Source organism: Cynocephalus volans, chromosome 11, assembly GCF_027409185.1.
Source record: "Cynocephalus volans isolate mCynVol1 chromosome 11, mCynVol1.pri, whole genome shotgun sequence".
Lineage (NCBI taxonomy): Eukaryota > Metazoa > Chordata > Mammalia > Dermoptera > Cynocephalidae > Cynocephalus > Cynocephalus volans.
The window spans coordinates 12,371,679-12,397,026 of NC_084470.1; the positions used below are offsets into that span (position 1 = coordinate 12,371,679).

At 41.1% G+C, this 25,348-nt stretch overlaps 1 protein-coding gene across 5 annotated transcripts in view; it reads left to right on the forward strand.

The window, feature by feature from the left end:
* Nucleotides 1–25,348, forward strand: part of KIZ (kizuna centrosomal protein) — a 144,720-nt gene that overhangs the window by 114,672 nt on the left and 4,700 nt on the right. For all 5 annotated transcript variants that reach the window (XM_063114542.1, XM_063114537.1, XM_063114539.1 and 2 more), the window contains 2 exons: nt 7,355–7,459; nt 10,162–10,258. In XM_063114542.1, the coding sequence (XP_062970612.1) occupies nt 7,355–7,459; nt 10,162–10,258 (202 nt within the window). The remainder of the gene's footprint in view (nt 1–7,354; nt 7,460–10,161; nt 10,259–25,348) is intronic.

Here is a 25,348-nt window from a genome sequence, read left to right on the forward strand (position 1 = left end):
CCTTTGAACTACTTATAACCCTAAAGTGAAATTCCCCACACTGGCACTTTTATTTGTATTCACACTAAATTTACCTTTTATCCTTAAATGAGTTTTAGTTTTAGCAAATTATTCAGCTAATGCTAAATGTCATACAATCAAGAACCTAACATAGTATCTGACACTCAGTGGGCACTTAATTTGTCAAACAAATGAATAAAAATGGGGATACTAAGGAATTTCCTTAAATTCTTGTTGATTTAGGCCAGAATACTATCTTTTTCAGTCATTCACTCCACCAGTACTTTTCCCACCCCACGTGCCCCTCCTGGCCAAACTCATCTTCTTAAGCTCCATGTGAAAAGGGCTCTCGGCTTTTATCTCAAGAGGATTAAGCCTCTAAGGATGTCCATTCAGCCTCTCATTCTTTTGAAACCAGTTCTCTTGATCAAGCTGTGTTGAAAGTGGTTGCCTGTCTGTGCCATTCCTTGGTGATATTCTTTGGCAAGCTGAAATATTCAAGGTCATACTAAGACATCCATTTAGAATCTTTCTAGGAGATCAGCATGGATTTGGAGGGTGCCATTTGGAGTTCTAGGCAGTGTTTCCCAAAACATTATTGCTTGAGTTTTACATCAAATTGGAAAGGAGCTGGAAACATACAGTGGCCAGGTTGTCATCGGTCACTGGATTTGTCCTGGGAGAAAAGACTGCAGTGACAGGTTTGGGCCACCAAGGTACAGTGGCATAATACCTCTGGTATCGAGACTTCGCTAAAGATGGACTTCACCTGCCCTGGCCCAGAAGTGCTTTACTGACAAGAATCAATAAAGACCTGTACCTGCTATGCCTGGTATCAGTGCAGAACCAAGGGAATTGCCATATGCTGCTGGATTGTCCATTGCAGTCCACATGCCCTCTCTCTATGGCAGAAGTCAGCCTGCTGCTTCACCCATGGGACCTGCTGCCTGCTACTTGCAATAGCAAAGCATTCCTCCTTACAGTACAGGGTGGTGGTGTTTATTTAATGTGGTCATTAAACAGTAAAAGGCACCTTTCTGCTTGGATGCTTCCGCATTCGAGGAAATGAACTTGTAAGTACTGAGAGAAATTCTCCATAGTGGTTGCAGGGTAGAATCCCGTGTGGAGTTTTAAAGCGTACCCATGCCCCAGCCATCCCCTTGACCAATTACACCAGAACCTCTGGGGGGTAGGACCCAGATATAAGTATTTTATAATACATACAGGCGACTTCCTAGGTTTAAGAACTATGGAGCAGGGGTCTCAAAGCTGAAAGAACCCTTGTAGGTCATGTTGTGAAGCACCCTCCTTTGACACAGGAGACTCATATTGAGAGAGAGAAGAGATCAGCCTTTAAGTATTTTAATAAAATCAGTGATCAGGGGGTGTATTATTTTCTTAAGGCTGCTGTAACAAAGTAGCACAAACTTAAAACAACAGGAATTTTTTCTCTCACAGTACTGGATGCTAGAAGTCTGAAATCAAGTTGTCAACAGGGTTGTGCTCCCTCTGAAAGCTCTAGGGGAGAATCCTCCCTTGAACTTGTCAGCTTCTGGTGGCTCCTGGGTTGTAGCAGCATACCTGCAGTCTCTGCCTTTATCTTCATATTGCCTTATTTTCTGTTTCTCTGGGTCTGCTCCTCTTCTTATAAGGGCACCAGTCATTGGCTTAGGATTCATGATAAATGCAGGATGATTTCATCTTGAGATCCTGAACTTACACGTGTTTAAAGAACCTGTTTCCAAACAGGTTCACATTCTGAAGTTGTGGATGGACATGGATTTTGAGGGGGACACTATTCAACCTGGGGAGCAAGGGGAGAGATTTCTAGCATCCAGTTTGTCTTATACAGTGATTATTCCTGGTCCTACGGTAACTGATGATAAAGATAATATTGTCATTATTTCTGATTCCTCATTATACATATAGATCATTGAGTATAAATTGCTAAAAAAACTAATTATACTGATAAAATACAGCTTCTGATCAAGATTACTCAAGCTTTGAAAAGTTAAAGTGTCCATGAGTTTGAAAGTTGAAAATTCACCTTCCGTGGTTAAACAGTGTTAAGTGGCAATCGTTGTTGTTATAAATTGTAGTAATAACAGTAAAACTGTTTTAGTTCAGTTTGGGTAATTCACAGAACTGGAATTTATTTTCACGTTTAATTGTTGACTTGCTTTATAGGGATTTAATAAATCCCTATTTTCTGAAGCAGCCCCAAGAAACTCATGTGAATTAGGAGTTTCTCTTCTCATGCATCAGCCCTCATCCCACTTCAAGCATGAGAGCACAGACCTTGGCAATAGATTGGCAGGCCCAAGTCTTCAGTGCAGTGGAGTTTATTGCATGAAGTCTGGACATGAAAAGTGATTCTTTTTTTTTTTTTTTTTTTTTTTTTTTAAAGATGACAGGTAAGGTGATCTTAACCCTTGGCTTGGTGTTGTCAGCACCATGCTCAGCCAGTGAGCGAACCAGACATCCTTATATAGGATCCGAACCCATGCATGGCCTTGGTGTTATCAGCACCACATTCTCCTGAGTGAGCCACGGGCCAGCCCCTGGACATGAAAAGTGATTCTGGTTACAGATCCAAACCTGTGTATTTCACATTCATGTAAACTTAAGACTTAATTTAAAAAATAATAATAATAAAGTCTAAATATAAATGAGTTTTCTGCATTTTCAGAGTTGCAAAAGCGCCCATATCCTATTATTTCCTAGTTTCTATTTGAACAGATTACTGGACATATGATTTCTGGATATATTTGTCTTTTGAATTAATTTTTTAAATATAATCAAACATTTTTATTTTATTTTGCAAAAACAACTGGGTTTGCTACATCAGCAACACGTCTAGTTCAATGTGGGGGGAAAAAACCCCACATCAGTGTAAAAATACATGAAAAGTAACATTGCTAGGAAACTCAGTGGATAGAAAATATTTTTCAAATTTAATTTTTAAATTTCTATACATTTCATATAGGAATAGTAACCCTTCCTTACTGGACGATGTCCAGTTCTTTGTCAGATCAAGGTCATTTTTCTAGCTGTAGTGATAATATTGTTTGCATCTTCCTTTGTTATTCCTTTTCTGGGCCCAACTCTTCTTTTTTTCATTAAGGATTTCTGCAAAAGCAATGGGCAGATTCCCTGCCTCCAAGACACCCCTTAGAGTCTGGTGAACCACATGTTTATCTGGCTCTTATAATGGGTTGTTAAAAGCACTTGTTCATCAGATATTTTCTTTTTCTTTTTATTTGTAGATTTAGAAGTATTTTAGCAGGTGTACATTTGCATATAAAAGAGAATAAAAGATAAGAAGTTGAGGCTTTTTCTTTCTCCTCTCCTCAACATCATCTCTCTCCTACCTCCCTTTATTCAGCATGTTTTCACTTTCATTCTCTAGCAGTTTCTATTTTCTAGACACAAAATGCATATCAAAAAGAAAAATAAAGTCTCAGTGATCCTTCAGCACTTTGCAAGAAGATAGATGATTGGGTTCAGGCGGCTTATGAAACAAAGTAGAGAAAAATATATTTATCTCATTGTTTCATCAGTCTGGAATTAATAGACGAGGGTAGATTTTAACCTCCTGCAGCTGGATACTGCATAGGATGGGACCCCTTGCCTTGTTTTATGTTTTAAACTGCAATATTTTCTACTTTGTGAGCTAAATCTTGACATAAATTTGAGTATATAATAGACTTTTGACTGAGAGTTCAGAACTGAAAGCCTGAGCATGCATGTGTTTTCCTGTGTGTACCAGAACATTCTAACTGAAAATAATTGTATTCTTTAGAAATGTTTGTTTTTTTATCTCATTTTTGCTACTCATTATTTTCAGGTTTAACATTATGAATGGAAGGAAGTATTTCCCTGGAGTTCTAAATCACAGGCTAGAAAGTGAAGTCCTAAGTGGCCACCCAATTCTCAAATCTTCAGATTTGCAGTTTACTTGCACTTGAGAAAACTAAATTCTTTTTCCCTTAGAAATATATGAACCTCATCCCTACCTTATTTATAGCAGGCTAACTTGAACTTTTAGATTTGTTACTTTTGCTCCTCTGTTTGTTCATTCATTCATTTAGTAACTATGAATTTACAGCACAACACAGTGCAGTTTTTAATCACTTGGTTTGTCAGTCTTCCTTCCAGAAAAGCCTGGGCCTGAGTTGCCACAGACCTCATGTCCGTACTTTTACCTTTTTGATTCATGAAGTTGGCATCCTGGCCAAGTCTTCTAGGCTGTTTCGGGAAGATGTCTGAATTGTTTCAGAACTCCTAGCAAAAAGTATACTCGCCTCTAGTCTGAAACCTGGTCCTTATAGACAGCAGCTTAAAAATCATACAGCTGTTGCAGCCTCCCTTGATAATATGTTCCAGGGTTTTCAATGAGAAAGCTTTTCCTAGTGTCTAGCTTGTGTTCTTTGGCTGCAGTTTTCCCCTAAGTGTTCTTGTCCACTTTCAGTGAACAAAAATAAATTGTTCACTACCATCTAGTTTTGAGATTGCAAATATGTTCTGTTTGGTCTCGGCAGTGTTTTTGAAAAAAGAAAAAAGAAAAAGCAACGTCTGGCAATACTAGGCCCACTTTTCCACCCAGCAGCTGACCCCTGTGGACAGGGCATGTACTCTCCAGCCTGCCACAGAGTTCTCCGTTCCCTTTGCTCCCACCTGCCCAGAGTCACTTATCTGTGGTTCTTGCTTGGTCCCAGAAGCCATCTGCATTCACAGTCCCTGCCCTGTCCAGTCTGTTTGCAATATCTGAGTCCTCAAACCCTCCTTCCTTTCTCCAACTTTATTTCCATAAAGGCTGTGTGTCCTTTACCCTCTCCTAATTTATTTTTAGCCAAACCTTAATAATTTTGTTTTTCCTGTTTGGCTCATCTCCCAGTCTTTCATATGTCATTTTGTGCAGGAATTCTAATTAAGCTAAGGGTGTGGTACATGCCATGGGAAGAATGACACCAGTTTTGATGTCTCTTCCTCAATACAGACATCCTATTGTCAGATGGCAGCACATGCTGTTCGCTCCACCCACTCCAGTACTGCCTCGGTTAGTGTTTATTCCTCTGAGTGACCACACTTAATCTTTGTGCCTTTTAGACTTCACTTTGCCCGTAGACCATTGCAGGAGGCATGCACTGGGGTTGGGGGTGGAGGAGTGCCCAACAGTCCTCAGCCTGACTTTGCCAATCCTTCATTACTTGGGTCAAGACAGCTGCATCCCAGATAGAAATTGTCCTGGCAGGCTTCAGTGACTCTCTGGAGAGGGGCCACAGAAGGTTTGATGGTGAAATACCAGTGAGGAGTATAGTTGGGAAGGGGTTGGGATCTGGTTGAATGGGACTGGAGGGTGAGCCCTCTCCCTCCAAGACTGTTGGTCACCTGAAAGCAGACATATGCCACCTTGAAGGTGAAGCTCAATTACAGAGCCCAAGTCCCTCAAGGAGGAAGGGAAGGAGACCAGAATGGAAAGTGGGTAGATCATGGAAAGGGCCCATCTTTTCCAGAGTATTAAAATGGCTCCTTGCTGCTAAAAGTGAATTTACTTCACATTTGTAATTTCCTCCCTTGCAGGATTCAGACCAGTAATAATATCAGTACTGTCTTGTATTTGGGTAGAATGCTTGATCTTCCCAAATCTGAAATCACCTCACAACTACTAGCTTGATATTTCTCCTGAAAATCCTTTCCTGGAAGTCAGTGACACGTGTTTTCATGGTTTCTGAGAAGCAGGAGAGCCGTCTCACTGGAGTCAAATGATTTACCTTAAGACAGTAGACAGAGGAGTTACAAACCCGTTCCAGCTTCCAGTGGCCAGAAACCTTTATCAAGCTGCTCTTTTTCTTTTTAAACTTCTATCTTTTTCTTGACCAAATAAGCTTAATTGAATGCAGAAATAGCATATTGTCATCAATATCTGGACTTGTATACTAAACGCTGAAAAACTTTTTGATTGATTTTCATAAAATAAAAACAAAATAGGGCATTTTCACCTTTTTTTTTTTTACAGTGATTCTTTAGCTTTAGAATGCAGACACTCTGTCTGATTTTATTCATATTTTAACCCTCCCAAAATTTCCTTACAACACATCTGAAGTAATATGGACGTTAGAATTAATTGGGGAGTATTACTACTCATTCTGTTGGAGCCATCCTAGTGCCGTGGGACTAACCTCCGCCAGGAAAAGAAGTTGCACAAAATGATGCAGGTACTTTCTCCTCTGCATGCCCTGCATCCAGTGTTTTCTTTATTAGATTTTTCAAAATTCTAATTCCAAAACACCAAACCGATTTCCCCAATCCAGCAGTGTTAAAAAGTGTTGCCTTAGGATTCATTATCTTCAGAGTTGAGTCCCTGATCTGTACATATTTTAATATATAGCATTTAATATTCCAAAATATGATCATTTCAAATACTAATTTTTATCTTGCTTGATTCTCAGTAGGGCAAGATAAGTTATATATTTATTCTTCAGTGTGATGGTAGTTTTAATCCAGTAATAAAGGGCTTGTGGTTAAGTTCTTAAATTAAGCCAGCAAAAGCAGGAATGCAACTGATTGCCAGCCCTGGTGCTGAAAGCAGGAATCCTTTTGTGGCTACATTGAAGATGTGGACATGGATGCTGTTTTGTTATGTCTGTGCTAAAACTCTAATCTTTGTGCTCCCTTTCATCTAGGTGCCCTCGAGACTTAAGGCTATGGGGAAGGTTGTGTCACTCAGGTCCCTTATGTAATTTTTGTTTACTGTTTTTCCCAATAGTCTTCCTTAATTTGGCTTACTGCAGATGCTGTTAGAAGCCCTGCACAGCCAGGAGCATCCTGTGAACACGAACCAGGTCCTAGCTGCTGCTGACCCCTCTGGACACCTGGCTTTGCTCCCTGCAAACACACCCTCTCTCCTCTTCGTGGCAAGCCTTGGTTAGACTTCCTCATCTGTGGGATTCTAAGCTCATCCTCCTGCCACTACCCTTCCTGACCATCCCACCAGGCCAGGAAGCACTCCTGAGTTACCTACCTAGGAAGTCAGTGCTGTTTCTTCTGATTCATTCCTGTAGCTGCTTCTGCGAGGCCTAGAGGGAAGAGAAACTTTTACTGTGGTGTGGAACCTCCCCACAGACCCACTCAAAATAACGAATGGAATTTGCCCACCTCAGAAAACTCTTATAGTCTTGAAAAATGGGTTCAATGAAATTATTCTTTGTTTTCAGAATTTCTGAAAAGCAATAGCTCAAAAAACTAATTTGCATGCATTTGAAAAAGTGTTAACCTCATAGGAAGAATTTAAGCAACTTGTCTCTGAGCAGTAGAAAATTCACTATTTCTGTGCTTTTTTTTAAATCTATAGAAACAAAAGCCTACCAGTTTCTGAAGAAGTCTATCCTTCAGGATAATACAAATCAAATTGAAGACAGATTTCAGAAGGCAGATGCTTCTGTGTCACAATTCTCAGGTAAGAAAAGGCAGATTGAGCATTTGAAGCATGTCCCAGGGGCACAGGGAAGCAGCCAGTGCTGTGTTCAGCAAAGGGTAGTTGTTCTTTGAAGGTTTCTGGAGTTTTCTTTGTATCAGGCTGTCACTAGGTCAGAAAGAAGGAGTACTTTTTCATTCTTAGGGAACAAGTGCTTGGAAGAGCCTTCTGTCTTGGATATGTGCTGGCCGCAGCATGGCGATGGCCCATCTAAGGCCCTAGGATCCTGCCTGGCATGTCATGATAGTAACTTGTCACTAACAACCACAGGAGATGCTGTTCCCCATGTCTCCCAGGTTCTTAATCATCCAATGGGCATGTAATGCTGGGCTGCCGCTCACTAAAATGTTGGGGAATTTTGAGTTATTTTAATGAGAGACTATAACTCCCAGGAAAGCTATATTTTAAGCTTAAATGTAGTTCCTTATCTAGGATTTTGTTTTCATTGTAATTTTGTTTTATTTATACTTATTGTACATTTATTATCCTCAGTGGTTTTCCTTTTATTACACCTTTTTTAAAAGTATAAGTCACTTTAATCCTCTTTTTGAGAGTAAATGGATTAATACAAAAGGAAATACACATTAATGACTGAATTATTTTTACTTAACCATCATGCCATAATTCCACCTATCAAAAAGAGCAATGATTTCTTAATGTCATGTAATTTCTGGTCAATATTTAGATTTTCCAGTTCTCTGAAAGATGTTTTCTTCCGACAGACTTTTTTGAGGGCCATACTTAGGGTGCTTCAGACTTAGCTTTGGAGAACTTTGGAAAACTATTTTCTAGGTAATATTAGTGGTAGAGTCAGTTGCTGCAAAATTCATTTAATTTGGTTGTTCTGAGGATTCAGCAGGCCACTGCAGTTTAAGTGCCCAGCACAGTGCCTGGCAATAAAAAGCCCCCAAGAAGGGCCAGCCATTGTGGTGGTGGTTGTTATTTGAACTCCCAAACATACGATATTGTGGTTTGTTGAGGTGTTAAACAGGGCCTTTGTTTTGATGGAGGTCATCATCACTTTGGAAAGATATAACACTTGCAAACTCTTAACTGTTTCCTTTTCATCACCGTATTTACATTCAAGTCACAGAATTAGAATCCAGAAGGATCTCAGAAGATATTTATCCACCTTCCTCATTTTACAAACAGAGCCACAAAAGGGTGATGCCTTGCACAGAGCATTATAGCTAGTTAGCAGACACACATAGTTGGGAAAGCAACTCTACAAAACTGCTTTTGGTAAATATAAAGGATGAGTAAATTTGACATAAGTTGTAGTCCCTTGGATATGTATCAAAAATTATGGTACTATTGATATACTAATAATTAACTATTTTAAATTAATTTATTCATAAGTGAAATGACACTTTGTAGGTTATATATAGTCAAGCACCCCTAGATTCAGTTCCCTCAAAGCATACTCAGAATTGCACTCTGTGCTTTTGTAAGGTTCCACATTTTCTGGCATTGAACCATGGAAGTGCTTCTGATGATGTTGGCTGTCACTGTAGTTAGTTAGGTACTACCTCTGGTATTCATTTTACATTTGGTCGTGCATTACCTGTTCACCCCTACTCTCAGATTTTAGGGACTTCTCTGAGCTGCAAAGAGAAGTGGAAGATGGGCTGGGAGGACAGAGAGAAACTTCACAGCTTTGTTACAGTGAGTGGTGAGGATGTATGCTCTGAACTCAGGAGCCCACCCCCAAATCTAACTGTTGAAGAAGCAGTCCATGTTTAATTTACTTTCTGAGCCAGATGTTTTAGGTCTCTGTCTCTGGACCTGTTGCTAAGGAAAGCCACTTAAACCTTGAGCCTTAGTTTTCATGGCTGAAAAGACTTTGTCCTGTTAAGCAGGTGGAAACCCTCTTTGGGCTGAATGTGGGCACATTGTTAAGAAAATCACTTTGCTGCAGAGGTTAATGCAGGCAAGTAGGTTATAGGTTAAAAACTCAACAAATGCCTTATGCAAAGATGCCCATGCACTCTCTATATGTGATCTCTGGTGACTGCCAATTAAGAACCAGAACTGTAGCAGAAACATCCAAGGCTGATGATGCCCAGGCAGAGATCAAGGTTTCTCCTGCAAGCTGGGAACATCATGGGAACTGTCCAGTCCCCCCAGCTCCCGGGAAGGAGGCAGATCGTACAACTTCCTCCTCAACCTTTTCAAGCTGGTTAAAGAGTGGCCTTGATAGCTTTCAGTGGACATTCATTCTTCTCTGTGGGATGGAAAATAGTAAGGGTATATGGGGTGGGTAACTGTCATCTGGGGGTGTTCATTATTTCTGAGACTTGGTTCTCAGCACGTCTTTTCTTGGTGATCCTTCGCTGTCCGTGTGTCATAACAATGTGAATTAGCCAGTGCTTTGTGCCTAGTAGAGACCATGTGCTTACACATGCATCTAGATCATTTAAAATAGAGCTCTTTGGGTGATTTTATTTTTTACTTTTTGTAGGTTCTGTTTAAATATCACAGGAAAACCCCCTACTTCCTTTCAGTATTTTACCAACATTTCATTCCTTACTTCAGAAGCTTTCTTGCCTTCTGTGGCTTGAATGGCATCTTCCTCTGTTGGGGTTTGTTTTACCAAAGTTAAGATGAGGCTACTTCATCACTGATTTCATTTTGTTACTGCATGGTGGCTAATGCCCACTCTCCATGTTTGTGCTTTATCACAGGTTTGAATATTGGCAGCAGTGCATTCAAGACAAAGACAACTAACAAAATCGCTCTGGAAGCTAGTTTTTCATCTAGCAAAGGAAGTCCTTTGTCAAGGTAAAGTCCTGAAAGCCTTTCTGAATAGCAGCAACAAGATGAGAAATGTCACTACGTAATGAATTAAAACTGGCTGCATACTATTTTGTTGTGTGACTTGATGGAGGGTTATGGTTTGGGTTTTTGTTTATCTAAAATAACAGTTGAAACTTTAGTCTACCTTTGAAAATATTTGCACCAGAGCCAAGTATTGTTTTGCAGCTGTTGTTTCCTTGGTTTAAGACTCAATTGACACCTCAGTGAACCACAAATTAGCGTCTACAGCTGCTCGCAGTAGGACTGCTTAGAGACCACACAATGGATGTTGTCAGAAAAAGGGCAAGAGAAAACATCAGGCCTTAAAAGAAATAAAGTGGCATGTTTCTTCTTTCTAAGATGGCTGATATATAAACTAGCAATTGCTGGATATTCATTTTGTATTCCTCTTTTTTACCAAGTATCTTTCCTGATACTTCCTTGCTTATTTTCTGTAAAGAACAAAATTTATCTTTTTTTACATTTGTTAAACTGTAGTACTTCTTGTGAGTTTTTTGAGCAATGATGAGTTGTGTGTTGAATTTGTCATCAATATAAAATCCTAACATGCAGTGGCTTTAAGTCACATAGAAAGAATTTATAGATGAAAATATAATCATCTGCTGAAATACCTACCCTTTTGCTTTGGGCTAAATCTTGTTTAAAATAGTATAGCAAGTTTCCTCATGTAGTAACATTGCTCATTAAGAAGGTGTTCTTTAGATGACTGCATTACATTTGAATAAACTACTTATCCCTGATGAAATTTTAAAACACAAACTTAATGTTTTTAATGTTACATATAATGTCCCATAGATAAAATGATTTGATCTAGGAATGTAGTAATTTAAAATGAATAAAATTGTTTTCATTTATATTTTGTGAAAACGTGACAGTACTTTTAGGACCCGGAATATGTTAAAATGAAATTTATTTTCTAAAATTCTTGCTTTTAGAAACTTTATAAATTCAGTTTTAGGGAAATACTCAGTTAGAAATTATCATCTTTAATACCCGGGTTTTCATCCATGTTTTTGAAAGAAGTGGGAGATAAAGGGGGACAAGAAGAGTGTTAACGTATTATATTTTTATGATTATTCTATAAATCCAAGTTCTAGGTCTTCTGCAAGATATTTTAAAAGACAATAAATTCTATAGATAGTTTTCAGGGTTTGTTGTTACTATTTGGCTTAATTAACAATACGTCTCTTTAGTTTGTAAAGATTGTTAGAAGTGTTTGTCTCTATTATATTTTGGAGGTATAAAAAAAACAATTCTTAAAACTTTTCTTTATATGTATTCTTTGGGCAATTTTTAAGATACATTCAGAAAACAATTGGATTTTGTAGAACATTTTCTCAGCCTGATAATTTCACATCTTGTCTATATTTAAGAAAGCTAAAATTAAACTTTTTCCCCTTCAAATTGAGGTAGGGGCCTTTTTTACTCCTGTTGTTTTGTTTCTGCATGAAATTAATTTCTTAATAAATTACAAGTAGTCTCATCACCCCCTTTAAGAAAAAAAACACACACAAGTAAGTCTTCAAGGAACCCTTGGTCCTAGACACTTGATAATCAGCCTTGAAAAGGTCGGGGCGTCGAGTGCGTGGGTTTAGCAAGCTGTCTGTCATGATTTGGTTCTTGTGCTGGGTTTGGTGGTGTTAATACGCCACCCTGGGCTTTGGAGATCTCTGGTTTCGCTGTTTGTGCCTGGATTCGCTGAAATTTCTTAGAGGCTTACATTTAAGGATCCCACTTACTGCAGTCACTCCTTGTGCTTTATTGCTTTTACAAGTGGTCTCGAAACCCAGTACTTGAGAATAAACATAACAGTGCAGTGCTGCTGTAGCACTTTTAAAAATTCTTCTTTGCTCTATTTTGTCAGTGAGCTGATGAGCAACCTCAAAAAAAAGACCCCGCTGGACCTAAAAAAAAAAAAAAAAAAAAAAAATGGCTTCCTCTGATGTCCTAGAGACAATAATTATGATGTGCTAGTTAAAGCCCAAACTACAGCTGAGGGATTTTACTTTAAAGCAGCGGCTTGGGCGCAAAAATGCATTTATAGCTCTTTGTCTGCACCTCATTATGTGTGGGCCTGATTCATTAAGTAATTGGTTTGCAGTTGTTTACATGAGTATTAAGGCCTTCTTTTCAGCCGCCTTTGAGAGATACATTGTGCAAATGTTGCCTGTGATGAATGCAGAATGAGGGCCAGAGGGTCCGTCCTATTGGCTAAACAGTGCACTCTGTTGAAAAGCCAGAGAAAGGGATTGGGTGCTGCTTTGCATAGCAATGACTTTCTTAATAAGCGTTACAGATTAATACACACAAGCTATAAAAGATGCAAAGAGATACTCTTAGCACATTTATACATGCTCATTTCATTGTGATGGTGGTGGGGTCCGGGTGCTTTCATATTCCGTTTTTCAGAGCTGCGGCTTCAGTGCATGAGCCGTAATAGAATCCGATGTTTATTGAATTATAAATCACGGGCAAGTAGGCAGATCGGCAACAGTTTATTATTAAAGATTCTTTGAGAGTAAATCTTTTTCTACCATTGTATTTGCTTCAGCAAAATCATTTTGTGGTTGAGTGGGGATGAAAGGCATAATGTACGAAGGAGTGAGTCCTAATAGGAAGCAGTTCTCTGAGTAAAGACCACTTGTTCCCTTTTGTTCAGGGGTGCATGCCAGAGCTTCCTCTCCTCTGCAAACATTGTCTCGCTTTACCTTCACCAGGAAGCGGTTTTCACTCTCCCGGATCCATTTATTCAATGGAGAGTGTATTTTAACAGCCTGCCTTGTAACTTCAGTTTACTGGTTCCTGCCTTGTAACTTCAGCTTACTGGTTTGATCAAGATAACGTTTTTACCAAAAAAGGGTTTGTGCTTGCAACGTAATTGCCCGGGGGAAAGGTAGCAGAAGTCACCCAGCCACTGCACCCTGGCAAGGCCGCTGTGGGTGGCATTCCAAGCCTGCCTTGTAGCCACAGGAGTAGCCAGCGGAGGGCGCCAGCCTGCAGCTCTGGTGGGGGCTGTGGCATCTTCTCTTATTGCCTCATCACTGTGTCATTTCTCCCGGGATGATACAAAGGTCACGAGGAACAAATGAGTCCAGTGAAATAAAAGTGAGCTTTTCCTGGAAGTCCTTTAGGTTCTCATTTTTTATAAAAAGCATCCATCTCCATCTCTGGCTTAGCAAACCTGCATTCTGCTTAAATTCTACTGAATTAGCAGCTTCCTAAATATTCCATCTTGCTCATCATAAGCCCACATACTTTGTTTTTTCTGCACAGAGCACATAAGAACAATCACTTGCTTGATTATTTAAAGGGAAGAAGTTAACAAATTGATCCGAGGCAGCTAAAAATAGCATCTACTGTAGGATGCCTGACTAACCATCAGGGGGCGCCCAGACTTTTCAAATTAAAACTATCTCGGACTGGTGGGTCTTTAAAGTTTAAAATTAGTATTTGCAGAGATTTGTTTGTACAGTCACCGGGATTTTTTTCTTTCTGGATTATATTTTCCTTCTATTTTTCAGGAACATAAGTCTGTTTTGAAGACAATGCCAGCTGACATGCTATTTGAGAAATATTTAGACTGATTTTAGCTAGCAGTCAAAATTATTAAAAATTTTAGAATTCAGAGTCTCGAGACCACATCTTCTCATAAGTTAGTTATTTTCAGTCTTATAATAAGAGCTTAGAACTGGAAGGACTTTTCCCACTGGGAGCTATTTCTCATTGTCCCCAGCAAAATAGACTGTGCTCTTAGCAGACCCTGAGAGTCCTATTGCCAAACTCCCCAAGACACAGTAATTTAGTGTGTTTGTTAATGGGCTGTGGATATTTTTTATTTAAAAAAAAAAAAAAAAAAAGGGGATTGAGAGTCAATGTGTTACTAACATTAGGACATCCCCCAGGTCTCCTGTTCTCCAAATTCCTTCTCACCTGAGGCCCAGGAATGAGCAGCTGACCTCCATCCCAACAGCTTCACCTCTGCTGCTCAAGTCTCTCAAGAGACCCTGTTGCCTGCACCCTCCTCTCATGGATGGTGCTGCCTACACCTTGCGGGCCCTCACCAGCCTGCTCCCCCACATGCCCCTGTTTATAGAACATTTTTAACAGCACCTGACACAACATGCTCTTTCATGTCCCTGAATATTCCTGCCCATCTCTTTCACCTGGCTGATGCCTTGTATATTTTCAAGGCTTAACTCCACCTTCTTAAAGTTCCATAAGCAGGGGACCTGGCTGTATAGGATGCCCCCTCTGAGGCCCCTGGGGCTATTTCTGTCATCATCTGTAATGCAAGGATAGAAGCCATTACAAGTCCCTGCCCTCCGCTCAGTGTGAGCTCCTCACTGAGGTGGTGGGTTTCTTCATCACCAGTGCTGTATAACCACTGAACTTTCTGAATGAGCATCAGCATATAACTCCACCATTCACTCAAGCATTTTTCTTTCTAAGAGTCAGTTGCACGAGGGCTCTTGCCTGTATGTGGCATCACATGCTTGAGCTGCGGGGAATCGTGCACTCCACACAGTTAGCATGAGTGGGGGTGTGTGTATGGACATGCAAATTTTCAAAGGAAGACTCTTAAGGTCAGCTTTGATGATGCCCTCTGTTCGGGCACTGTGCAGTCACAGTTTCTGGAAGCAGGACCTGAGTGAGTACAAAGGCCCATACTAGAGACCCTTTCTGACTGCCATCCTGTCTGCTGCTAGAAGGGTGTCTGGCTCCTGGTCCTGACCTTGAGGGTGTGCAGGCTCTTGGCACATGTTGGGGGCCTGGAATGTCATCCCCCAATTCCACTGCCATCAATTCTCAGCCAACCCCAAAATTGCCCTTTTTGGCCTGTGTTGGAGTTTTTGTTTTGGTGTCCATTTTCCGCAATGGAGCAGGAACACCTCAACGGCAGAGATATAGTCTGTCTTGTTCACTGCTGCAGCCCCAGCGCAGAGCCTGATGTGTGATGTCGCCTTATTGTATTATTGTGTTTGCTGGAAGAGTGGAAGGATGGATGAATGGACAGATGAATGGACAGACAAATGAACGAACTGCAGACTAGATAGATGCTCTGCCCACCTTTTTGTGGAAGGCCCAGCTGAGACCATTTTCCTTCTTCTTCTACATCCCGTGTGCTCCCCACCCATCAGACCTGGAGGAGGAAACTTCATACATCTCAGGCCTGTCTCCCTGTGCCTGACTACTTAGAACCCACGACTTTACACCATCAAATCAAGCACATGCTTTTGTTCACCAGATACGATGACAGTATCACCACTCACAGAAGCCTGCTGTGTACAGGCTCTCACTCGGGACTGGCTCTAAACTTATCAGAACACTTCAAGGAAGGCGTTACTATCCCCATTTTATAAGCAAGAAAAAACCCAGAGAGGTAGGCGACTTGTCCAGGACCACATAGTGAGCAGAGATGGGCACTGGGAGCCAAGTCAGTCTGGCCCCAGAGCTGATACATTCTCAGCTTCGGAAAGCAACTCACAGCCAGTCACACTCTGCAACAGAGTTCTCCCTGCCCCAGTGTTTTACCACTTCCCAGGAGGCCCAATGGAGATGGATGTTTGCAACATGTGCATTTTGTAAGAGTGTACCGGAAAGAGCATTTTGTTCCACTTCTGATCCACCACCAGCTGGCTCTGTGTGTCTTAGGACACACCACTCAACCTCTCTAGGCCCAACCACCCATACAGTGAAGGCCCTGGCTTGATAATCCGTAAATGCTCTGCTCTAATTTAATAGAGGCTTTCTTAGCCTTAAGAGGTCCCTGTCTCATTTTTTTTTTTTTAATTTTATTTTGTCGATATACATTGTAGTTGATTATTGTTGCCCCTTACCAAAAACTCCCTCCCTCCTCCCTCTCCTCCCTCCCCCGCAACAATGTCCTTTCTGTTTGCTTGTCGTATCAACTTCAAGTAATTGTGGTTGTTATATCTTCTTCCCCACCCCCCCTGGGTTTTTTTTTTTTGTGTGTGTGTGTGTGTGTGTGTGTGAATTTATATATTAATTTTTTAGCTCCCACCAATAAGTGAGAACATGTGGTATTTCTCTTTCTGTGCCTGACTCGTTTAATATAATTCTCTCAAGGTCCATCCATGCTCTTGCAAATGGCAGTATTTCAATTAATTTTTATAGCTGAGTAGTATTCCATTGTGTAGATGTACCACATTTTCCGTATCCACTCATCCGATGATGGACATTTGGGCTGGTTCCGACTCTTGGCTATTGTGAAGAGTGCTGCGATGAACATTGGGGAACAGGTATACCTTCGACTTGATGATTTCCATTCCTCTGGGTATATTCCCAGCAGTGGGATAGCTGGGTTATATGGTAGATCTATCTGCAATTGTTTGAGGAACCTCCATATCATTTTCCATAGAGGCTGCACCATTTTGCAGTCCCACCAACAATGTATGAGAGTTCCTTTTTCTCCACAACGTCGCCAGCATTTATCGTTCAGAGTCTTTTGGGTTTTAGCCATCCTAACTGGTGTGAGATGGTATCTCAGTGTGGTTTTGATTTGCATTTCCCGGATGCTGAGTGATGTTGAGCATTTTTTCATATGTCTGTTGGCCATTTGTATATCTTCCTTAGAGAAATGCCTCTTTAGCTCTTTTGCCCATTTTTTAATTGGGTTGCTTGTTTTTTTCTTGTAAAGTTGTTTGAGTTCCTTATATATTCAGGATATTAATCCTTTGTCAGATGTATATTTTGCAAATATTTTCTCCCACTCTGTTGGTTATCTTTTAACTCTGTTAATTGTTTCTTTTGCTGTGCAGAAGCTTTTTAGTTTGATATAATCCCATTTGTTTATTTTTCCTTTGGTTGCCCGTGCTTTTGGGGTCGTATACATGAAGTCTGTGCCCAGTCCTATTTCCTGAAGTGTTTCTCCTATGTTTTCTTTAAGAAGTTTTATTGTTTCAGGGTGTATATTTAAATCCTTAAATCCTTTTGAGTTGATTTTAGTATATGGTGAGAGGTATGGGTCTAGTTTCATTCTCCTGCATATGGATATCCAGTTATCCCAGCACCATTTGCTGAAGAGGCAGTCCTTCCCCAGTGAATAGGCTTGGTGACTTTTGTCAAAGATCAGATGGCAGTAAGTGTGTGGGTTGATTTCTGGATTCTCTGTTCTATTCCATTGGTCAGTGTGTCTGTTTTTATGCCAGTACCATACTGTTTTGGTTATTATAGCTTTGTAGTATAGCTTAAAGTCAGGTAGTGTTATGCCTTCAGCTTTATTTTTTTTGCTCAGCATTGCTTTGGCTATGCATGGTCTTTTATTGTTCCATATAAATGTCTGGATAGTTTTTTCCATTTCTGAGAAAAATGTCATTGGAATTTTGATGGAGATTGCATTGAATTTGTATATCACTTTGGGTAGTATGGACATTTTCACTATGTTCATTCTTCCAATCCAAGAGCGTGGGATATCTTTCCATCTTCTTGTATCCTCTCTAATTTCTCTCAGCAGTGGTTTGTAGTTCTCATTATAGAGATTTTTCACCTCCTTGGTTAACTCAATTCCTAAGTATTTTATTTTTTTGGTGGCTATTGTAAATGGGCAGGCTTTCTTGATTTCTCGTTCTGCATGTTCACTATTGGAGAAAAGAAATGCTACTGATTTTTGTGTGTTGATTTTGTATCCTGCTACTGTGCTGAAATCATTTATCAATTCCCAGAGTTTTTTTGTAGAGATTTTAGGCTGTTCGATATATAGGATCATGTCATATGCAAACAGGGACAGTTTGACTTCATCTTTTCTAATCTGGATGCCCTTTATTTCCTTCTCTTCTCTGATTGCTCTGGCTAGTACTTCCAACACTATGTTGAATAGGAGTGGTGAGAGTGGGCATCCTTGTCTAGTTCCTGTTCTTAAAGGAAAAGCTTTCAGCTTTTGCCCATTCAGGATGATATTGGCAGTGGGTTTGGCATATATGGCTTTCATTATGTTGAGATACTTTCCCTCTATACCTAACTTATAGAGGGTCTTTGTCATGAATGAGTGCTGAACTTTATCAAATGCTTTTTCAGCATCTATAGAGATGATCATACGGTCCTTGTGTTTGACTTTATTAATATGGTGTATTACATTTATTGATTTGTGTATGTTGAACCAACCTTGCATCCCTGGGATGAATCCCACTTGATCGTGGTGAATAATTTTACATATATGTTGCTGTATTCTGTTTGCTAGTATTTTAGTGAGCGTTTTTGCCTCTATATTCATCAAGGATATTGGCCTGTAGTTTTCTTTTTTGGTTATATCTTTACCTGGTTTTGGTATCAGGATGATCTTTGCTTCGTAGAATGAGTTTGGCAGATTGCGTCTGTTTCAGTCTTTTGGAGTAGTTTGTAAAGAATTGGTTTCAATTCCTCATTGAATGTTTGGTAAAATTCTGCTGTGACTCCATCTGGTCCTGGGCTTTTCTTTGTTGGGAGCCTTCTGATAACAGCTTCAATCTCCTTTATTGTTATTGGTCTGTTCAAATTTTCTACGTATTCATGGTTCCGTTTTGGGAGCTTGTGTGTGTCCAGAAATTTATCCATTTCCTCCAGATTTTCAAATTTGTTGGCGTATAGTTGTTTATAGTAGTCTCGAATGATTCCTTGTATTTCAGATGAATCAGTTGTAATATCGCCTTTTTCATTTCTAATTTTTGGTATTTGAGTCTTCTCTCTTCTTTTTTTTTGTTAGCCATGCTAATGTTTTGTCAATTTTATTTATCTTTTCAATAAACCAACTTTTTGAAGAAAAGAAATGCTACTGATTTTTGTGTGTTGATCTTTTGTATTGTTTTTTGGGTTTCAATTTCATTCAGTTCTGCTCTGATCTTAATGATTTTGTTCCATCTGCTAACTTTAGGTTTGGATTGTTCTTGTTTTTCTAGTTCTTTAAGGTGAAGTATTAGGTTGTTCACTTGCCATCTTTCCTTTCTTCTGCGGTGAGCATTTAATGCAATAAATTTCCCCCTTAATACTGCTTTTGCAGTATCCCACAGGTTTTGGTATGATATATCATTATTTTCATTAGTTTCAATAAATTTTTTGATTTCCTGTTTGATTTCCTTTGGACCCATATGTCATTATGTAGAATGCTGTTTAATTTCCATGTGTTTGTAAAGTTTCCAGAGTGTCATTTGTTATTAATTTCTAGTTTTAATCCATTGTGGTCTGAGAAAATACATGGGATAATTCCAATTTTTTTGAATTTATTGAGACTTGATTTGTGACCTAATATGTGATCTATCCTGGAGAATGATCCATGTGCTGATGAGAAGAATGAATATTCTGAGGTTGTTGGATGGAATGTTCTGTAGATATCTGCCAATTCCAATTGGTCTAGAGTCTTGTTTAGATCTTGTGTTTCTCTACTGATTCTTTGCCTAGATGATCTGTCTAATATTGACAGTGGGGTGTTCAGGTCCCCTGCTATTATGGTATTAGTGTCTATTTCCTTCTTTAGGTCTAATAGAGTTTGTTTTATAAATCTGGCTGCTCCGACATTGGGTGCGTACATATTTATGATTGTTATGTCTTCTTGATGCATCAGTCCTTTTATCATTAAGTAGTGTCCCTCATTGTCTCTTTTTATGGTTTTTAGTTTAAAGTCTATTTTGTCAGATATAAGAATAGCTACTCCAGCTCGTTTTTCTTTTCTGTTTGCATGGTAAATCTTTTTCCATCCTTTCACTCTTAGTCTGTGTGAATCTTTATGGGTGAGGTGGGTCTCTTGTAGGCAGCATATAGTTGGGTCCTCCTTTTTGATCCAGTCAGCCAGTCTGTGTCTTTTGATTGGGGAATTTAAGCCTTTTACATTAAGAGTTGTTATTGAAAGGTGTTGATTTATTCCTAGCATTTTATTGGTTGTTTGGTTGTCTTAGGTGTCCTTTGTTCCTTGCTTTCTGATTTACTGTTTGTTTTCTGTGTTTGTTGGTTCCTTAGGTTGTAGATAGTGTTTTTGTTAGCTTGTTTTCTCTTCATGAATGCCATTTTTATTATACTAGTGGGTTTTGATTTTTCTTGGGTTTTTATGGCAGTGGTAGTTATTTTTCAGGAACCAAACCCAGTACTCCCTTGAGGATTTCTTGTAAGGGTGTTCGTGTGGTAGTGAACTCCTGCAGTTCTTGTTTGTCTGAGAAATATACTATTTGCCCTTCATTTAGGAAGGATAGCCTTGCAGGGACGAGTATTCTTGCCTGCAATCTTTGTCTTTTAGTATTTTGTATATATCATCCTATTCCTTTCTAGCTTTTAGGGTTTGTGATGAAAATTCTGATGTTAGCCTTATTGGGGCTCCCTTATAGGTGATTTGACACTTCTCTCTTGCAGCTTTTAAGATTCTCTCTTTGTCTCTGAGTTTTACCAATTTGAGTATAACATGTCTTGGAGGAGGCCTTTTTGGGTTGAATACGTTTGGGGATCTTTGACCTTCCTGGATCTGAAGATCTGTGATTTTTCCTATACCTGGGAAGTTTTCTCCCACTATTTTGTTGAATATGTTTTCAATGAAATCTCTATTTTCCTCCCCTTCTGGAATACCCATGACTCAGATATTAGAGTGCTTAAGGTTGTCTGATATCTCTCTCAGATTTTCTTCAATGTCTTTGATTCTTTTTTCTTTTTTTTTTTTTGTCTGCTTGTGTTATCTCAAACAGCCCATCTTCAAGTTCAGAGGTTCTCTCTTCAACTTCGACAAGCCTGCTGGTTAAACTCTCCGTTGTGTTTTTTATTTCGCTGAATAACTTCTTCAGTTTAGCAAGTTCTGCTACATTTTTTTTCAGGACATTGATTTCCTTGTACATTTCCTCTTTCAGGTCCTGTATACTTTTCCTTGTTTCATCATGACGACTACCTGAGTTTTCTTCTATCTCATTCAGTTTCCTTAGAATTATCACTCGAAATTCCTTGTCTGTCATTTCAAGGGCTTCTTGTTCTATAGGATCTAGAGTTTGAGATTTATTAACTTTTGGTGGTGTACTTTCTTGATTTTTTGTATTTCTGGTATCTTTTTTTTGCTGTTTATTCATTGTAGGAGGGGGTTTCACAGTCCACCAGTTTGAGACTAATGACTAACTAAGATGTTGCTGTGGTTGCCAATTTGGTATGGCTACCTCTGTGACTGCTCAGTTGGCCTCTAGTGCCTTGTGTGTATGGTTGCCTCGGGTCTTGGGCCTCTCCAGGGAGCCACCTCTCTGGTCAGCTTGGACTCTTCTGGGCTGCTGGATCACAGGGCGGTTCTGCAGGGTGTGTGATCTCTGCTGAGCTTCCACTTCCCGTGCAGGACTTCTCCCTGTTCCATGCGCTCTGGCCCGGGCTGTTGGATCACGCACTGGCGACCCCACAGGGTGTGTGATTTCTGTCGAGTCTCCGCCTCCCTAGCCGGACGTCTCCCTGCTCTGTGCGCACTGGGCTGGGCTGGGATGTGTCTTCTGCAACCCTTGTCTATCAGCTTGGCCTTCAAGACCCTGCTCTTTACCGCCTTGCCCAGGAAGTCTACCAGGTTACTGCTAGGCGCAGACGACGGGTCGCTCTGGGTACCTTTATAGCACTGTGTAGATCTTTCTCGGGACTTATCACCTTCCTCCTAGTATCGCGGTTATTTGTGTACTTGTCTTATCTCCCACACCAGAGCGTGAGCTCCTCGGGGGAGGAGCCCGCAGCACACGGTTCACCTTTGAATCTCCCCGGCAGGGACCGACTCTGGTGCCCACCCGCAGTCAGCTCTCCGGCAGGTTCAAGTGAACTCGGGAACTCTCCGACCACACTATTCATAACCAGAAATCAGTTAGGCGTTTTTCCGAACTGGTGGCCGCAGTGATGGTATCTGCCTCCCAGTAACAGGAAGTTTACCGGGGGCTGGAGCCCAGGGTGCGGTGGAGTGACAGTCGGCCCAGCCCGTACTTCCTTGCCCTCCCGACGCTGGCCAGGGACACCCCACGCCACCAGCCCCGCCAGAGAACCACGGAGGGAGTGGGAGGGGAGGCCGGCCCGCAGGCCCCAGGAAGCCCCGTGCCGGGGCAAGCAAGTTGGAAGGCTCAGTGAGGAGCTGAGCCAGGCGAGGAGGACAGGCTTGGCCAAGCCGGGCCGGAGCCGCCTCCACTTGAGAAAGTGGAGGCAGCCCCGGGGCCGGTGAGTGGCCCGGTGGGGCAGGCAGAAGCCAGGTGGGCGTCCACCCTCCGAGCAGGGCCGGGCCGGGGGTCACTCACAGGGCTGTGCCGGGTCGGGCGGCTCCCTCTCCGCCTCTGCGTCATTGCCTTCCTCGTTCTCGGCCGCCGCCACCTTGGGCTGCTCACTCGGTCCCGCAGCGCGGCTCGGGCGCTCCCAGGAATCTTCTTTTATGCCGGCCTGAAACCTCAAATCCTGAATAGGGCAGCTGGCCGCCTTCAGCGCAGCCCCAGCCTCCGGGATCCTGGCAGCGTCAACAGCAGCCCCGGCGCCGTGTTCCCTGTTTAGAGACTTGCTTTTGCAGCTAAGAAACAGTTCTTTTCCTGTTCCATACTTCAAAGCTGTTGCCTGTAAACGAGGCAGCCTCTCCTGCCAAGGGCAAAGTGGCGGTCAGCCCCCACGACCGGCTGCCAGCAGCGGTCCTCCCTTGAGAGACGGCCAGAGGAAGGTCCACAAGTTTCCCGGCTGCGTAAGGCCCAGTGGCCACCTTTTCCACCTCAGCTACTCCGCGCCAACCGCCGCAGCCATTGCCATCTTAGGATCCACCCCTGTCTCATTTCTGTCTCTACTTGCTGGCTCCGTAAAGCAAAACTTAACACTTTCAGCAATCTTTACCATCTAATTTTGTATTTATGTCGCTTGACTGTGTCAACTATTTCTAGCTACCTTAGCCTTTCGCTCATATAAAATGGACAACTGACACATAATTTCTACTGTTTTATCTGTACACCATATCGTCATGATTATATGTATAGGGTATTCACTGTCAGTCAAGGCTGCTCTTAGATAAAACCTGTTCTGTAAAGATCCTGGCTGACCTTAACTTTTCATGTTTAACAAGAATGAAAACAAAAGTGACTTTGATTAGAATTGTCCTAATCCAATTTATCAATACTGGGGGAATTTAAAAACAATTACCAAAATGCATCAAAAAATAAGATAGCTTAATGGATAGATGGAGGGAAGATATTTGATAAAGCCAATATGGCAAAATGTTAACAAACGAGCATCTCCCTGATACATATGTGGTGTTCATGGGACAGCTGGGAGAAAAAATTATCAAACCTACTGGGAAATTCTGCAGACGTAATTGTCCCATTATAATGAGACCAGCAAAACATGGTTACATTTCAATTTTCTCATGGTTTCTAACCTGAAAATGATTTATTTTTAAGTAGGACTTCCAATCTAATCGTAAACTTCTAGGGAAGGAATACCAAGTCTGCTGTCTTGGGTTCCAGCAGTTGTCCATGAAAGTCTCTGCAGGGAAAGGCAGGCTCGCTGGTTTGCTGCCATGCACTGGATGTTGGCAGTGCTTTACAGTAGGCAAATTACAGCCTTTCGGCCATGCCTAGGCTACTGCCTGGGGCTGTACAGGCTAAGAGTGGTTTTTACATTTTAAATGGTTGAGAGAAAAGTCCAAAGAAGAATAATGATTCATGACATTTGAAAGTTATATGAAATACAAATTTCATTGTCTGTAAATGAAGTTTAATTGGAATACAGCCACATCGATTAGGTTGCAGTTTTCCACAGACATTTTCATGGTACGACCAGGGTTCAGTAGTTGTGACAAATCATATGACCACAAAGCCTGAGCTATTTGCTCTCTGGCTCTTCACAGAAAATCTTTGCCAACCCCTGCCTTACAAGATAGAAATGTTACCTTCACGCTCTCAGAGATTAGGCAGGCAGATTTCTAGCAATATACTCCATTTGATAGAGTATGGTGATCATATCCCATGGTCTACAACTTTAACTCTTCCATTTCTTATGCTTTCTGAAGTGAATTTTTGTTTTTCTCTCATTTACTATTAGCCAAACAAGTTGTCTCTATTCAGCATTACAAGGAAATTTCTCACCTTGTCCCCATTGGCCTTGCCTTAGCTTTACACGTTAGGTATGAACCTGAGAAAGAAATGTTGACCCTACGAACTGGGTGTAATAGAAGTCAACCTTGAATTGTGGCATCACATTGACTTTCACAGATGGGTTCCCAGAAGGAAACATAATTGCTCCATAGGTATGAGGGTGAAATTGGAGATACTTAAAAGCATCCTCAGCCCTTCTCAGTGGGTAGACTATGTGTGTTTATTTCTTGTGAGGAAACTTGTAAAATGGACAGTTAAGAAACATTGCACAATTAATTCATGTTTCACTGGGATGTTTACTGGCTCCCTGTGGCTTAAATGTTCTCAAAGGCATACTGTGTAGCCACAGGACAAATAGAAAAGCAGGTGGCCTCAAGGAGACGTAGCTTCAGGAATTCACTCTTGCCTATTGTCAGGCTTGGGCTCTTTTATCTGCCCGTAATCCTGCTGACTGGGCCAACTATAGGGCTAGGGCTGGGTCTGGACCTCAAAGACCCCTCGAGCCTATTGTCCAGACTGGGTCACAAACCCTTCACACACCAGGCTGGGTCACCAGACCCCTCACACGCAGGTCTATGAGCTAGGTAACTGGCCAAAAGGTCCTTGGAGCCATAGGTTCGAGAGCATGGCCGAGCATGGTAGACGCCAGCCAAGTCCCAGCATTGCGCAAACACACTAACTCCACCCACACACACACAATTTGCTTACAAAGAATGTGCCACACCATCCCCACCCAGACCCAAGGTGGAGGGGGCCTGATTAAACTATTCTTTTTTCCCAACACCTAGAATGCCCTGTGCAGAACATGAGAGCCCTGAACTACTCAGTGGGTCACCTCCACAGTGAGCCTCCTCATTGCTGGCTGACTTGTTTCTCATGAGTTAAGTGACTGCAAACTAACACTCACTTGCATAGATGTGACCGTGTTTGCAGCATTGTGTGTGTCTTTTTTTCTTTTCTGAGTTTTTTTCTTCTTTGCCAGTAGGGAAACCAAACTTGACAACCTGATTCTGAA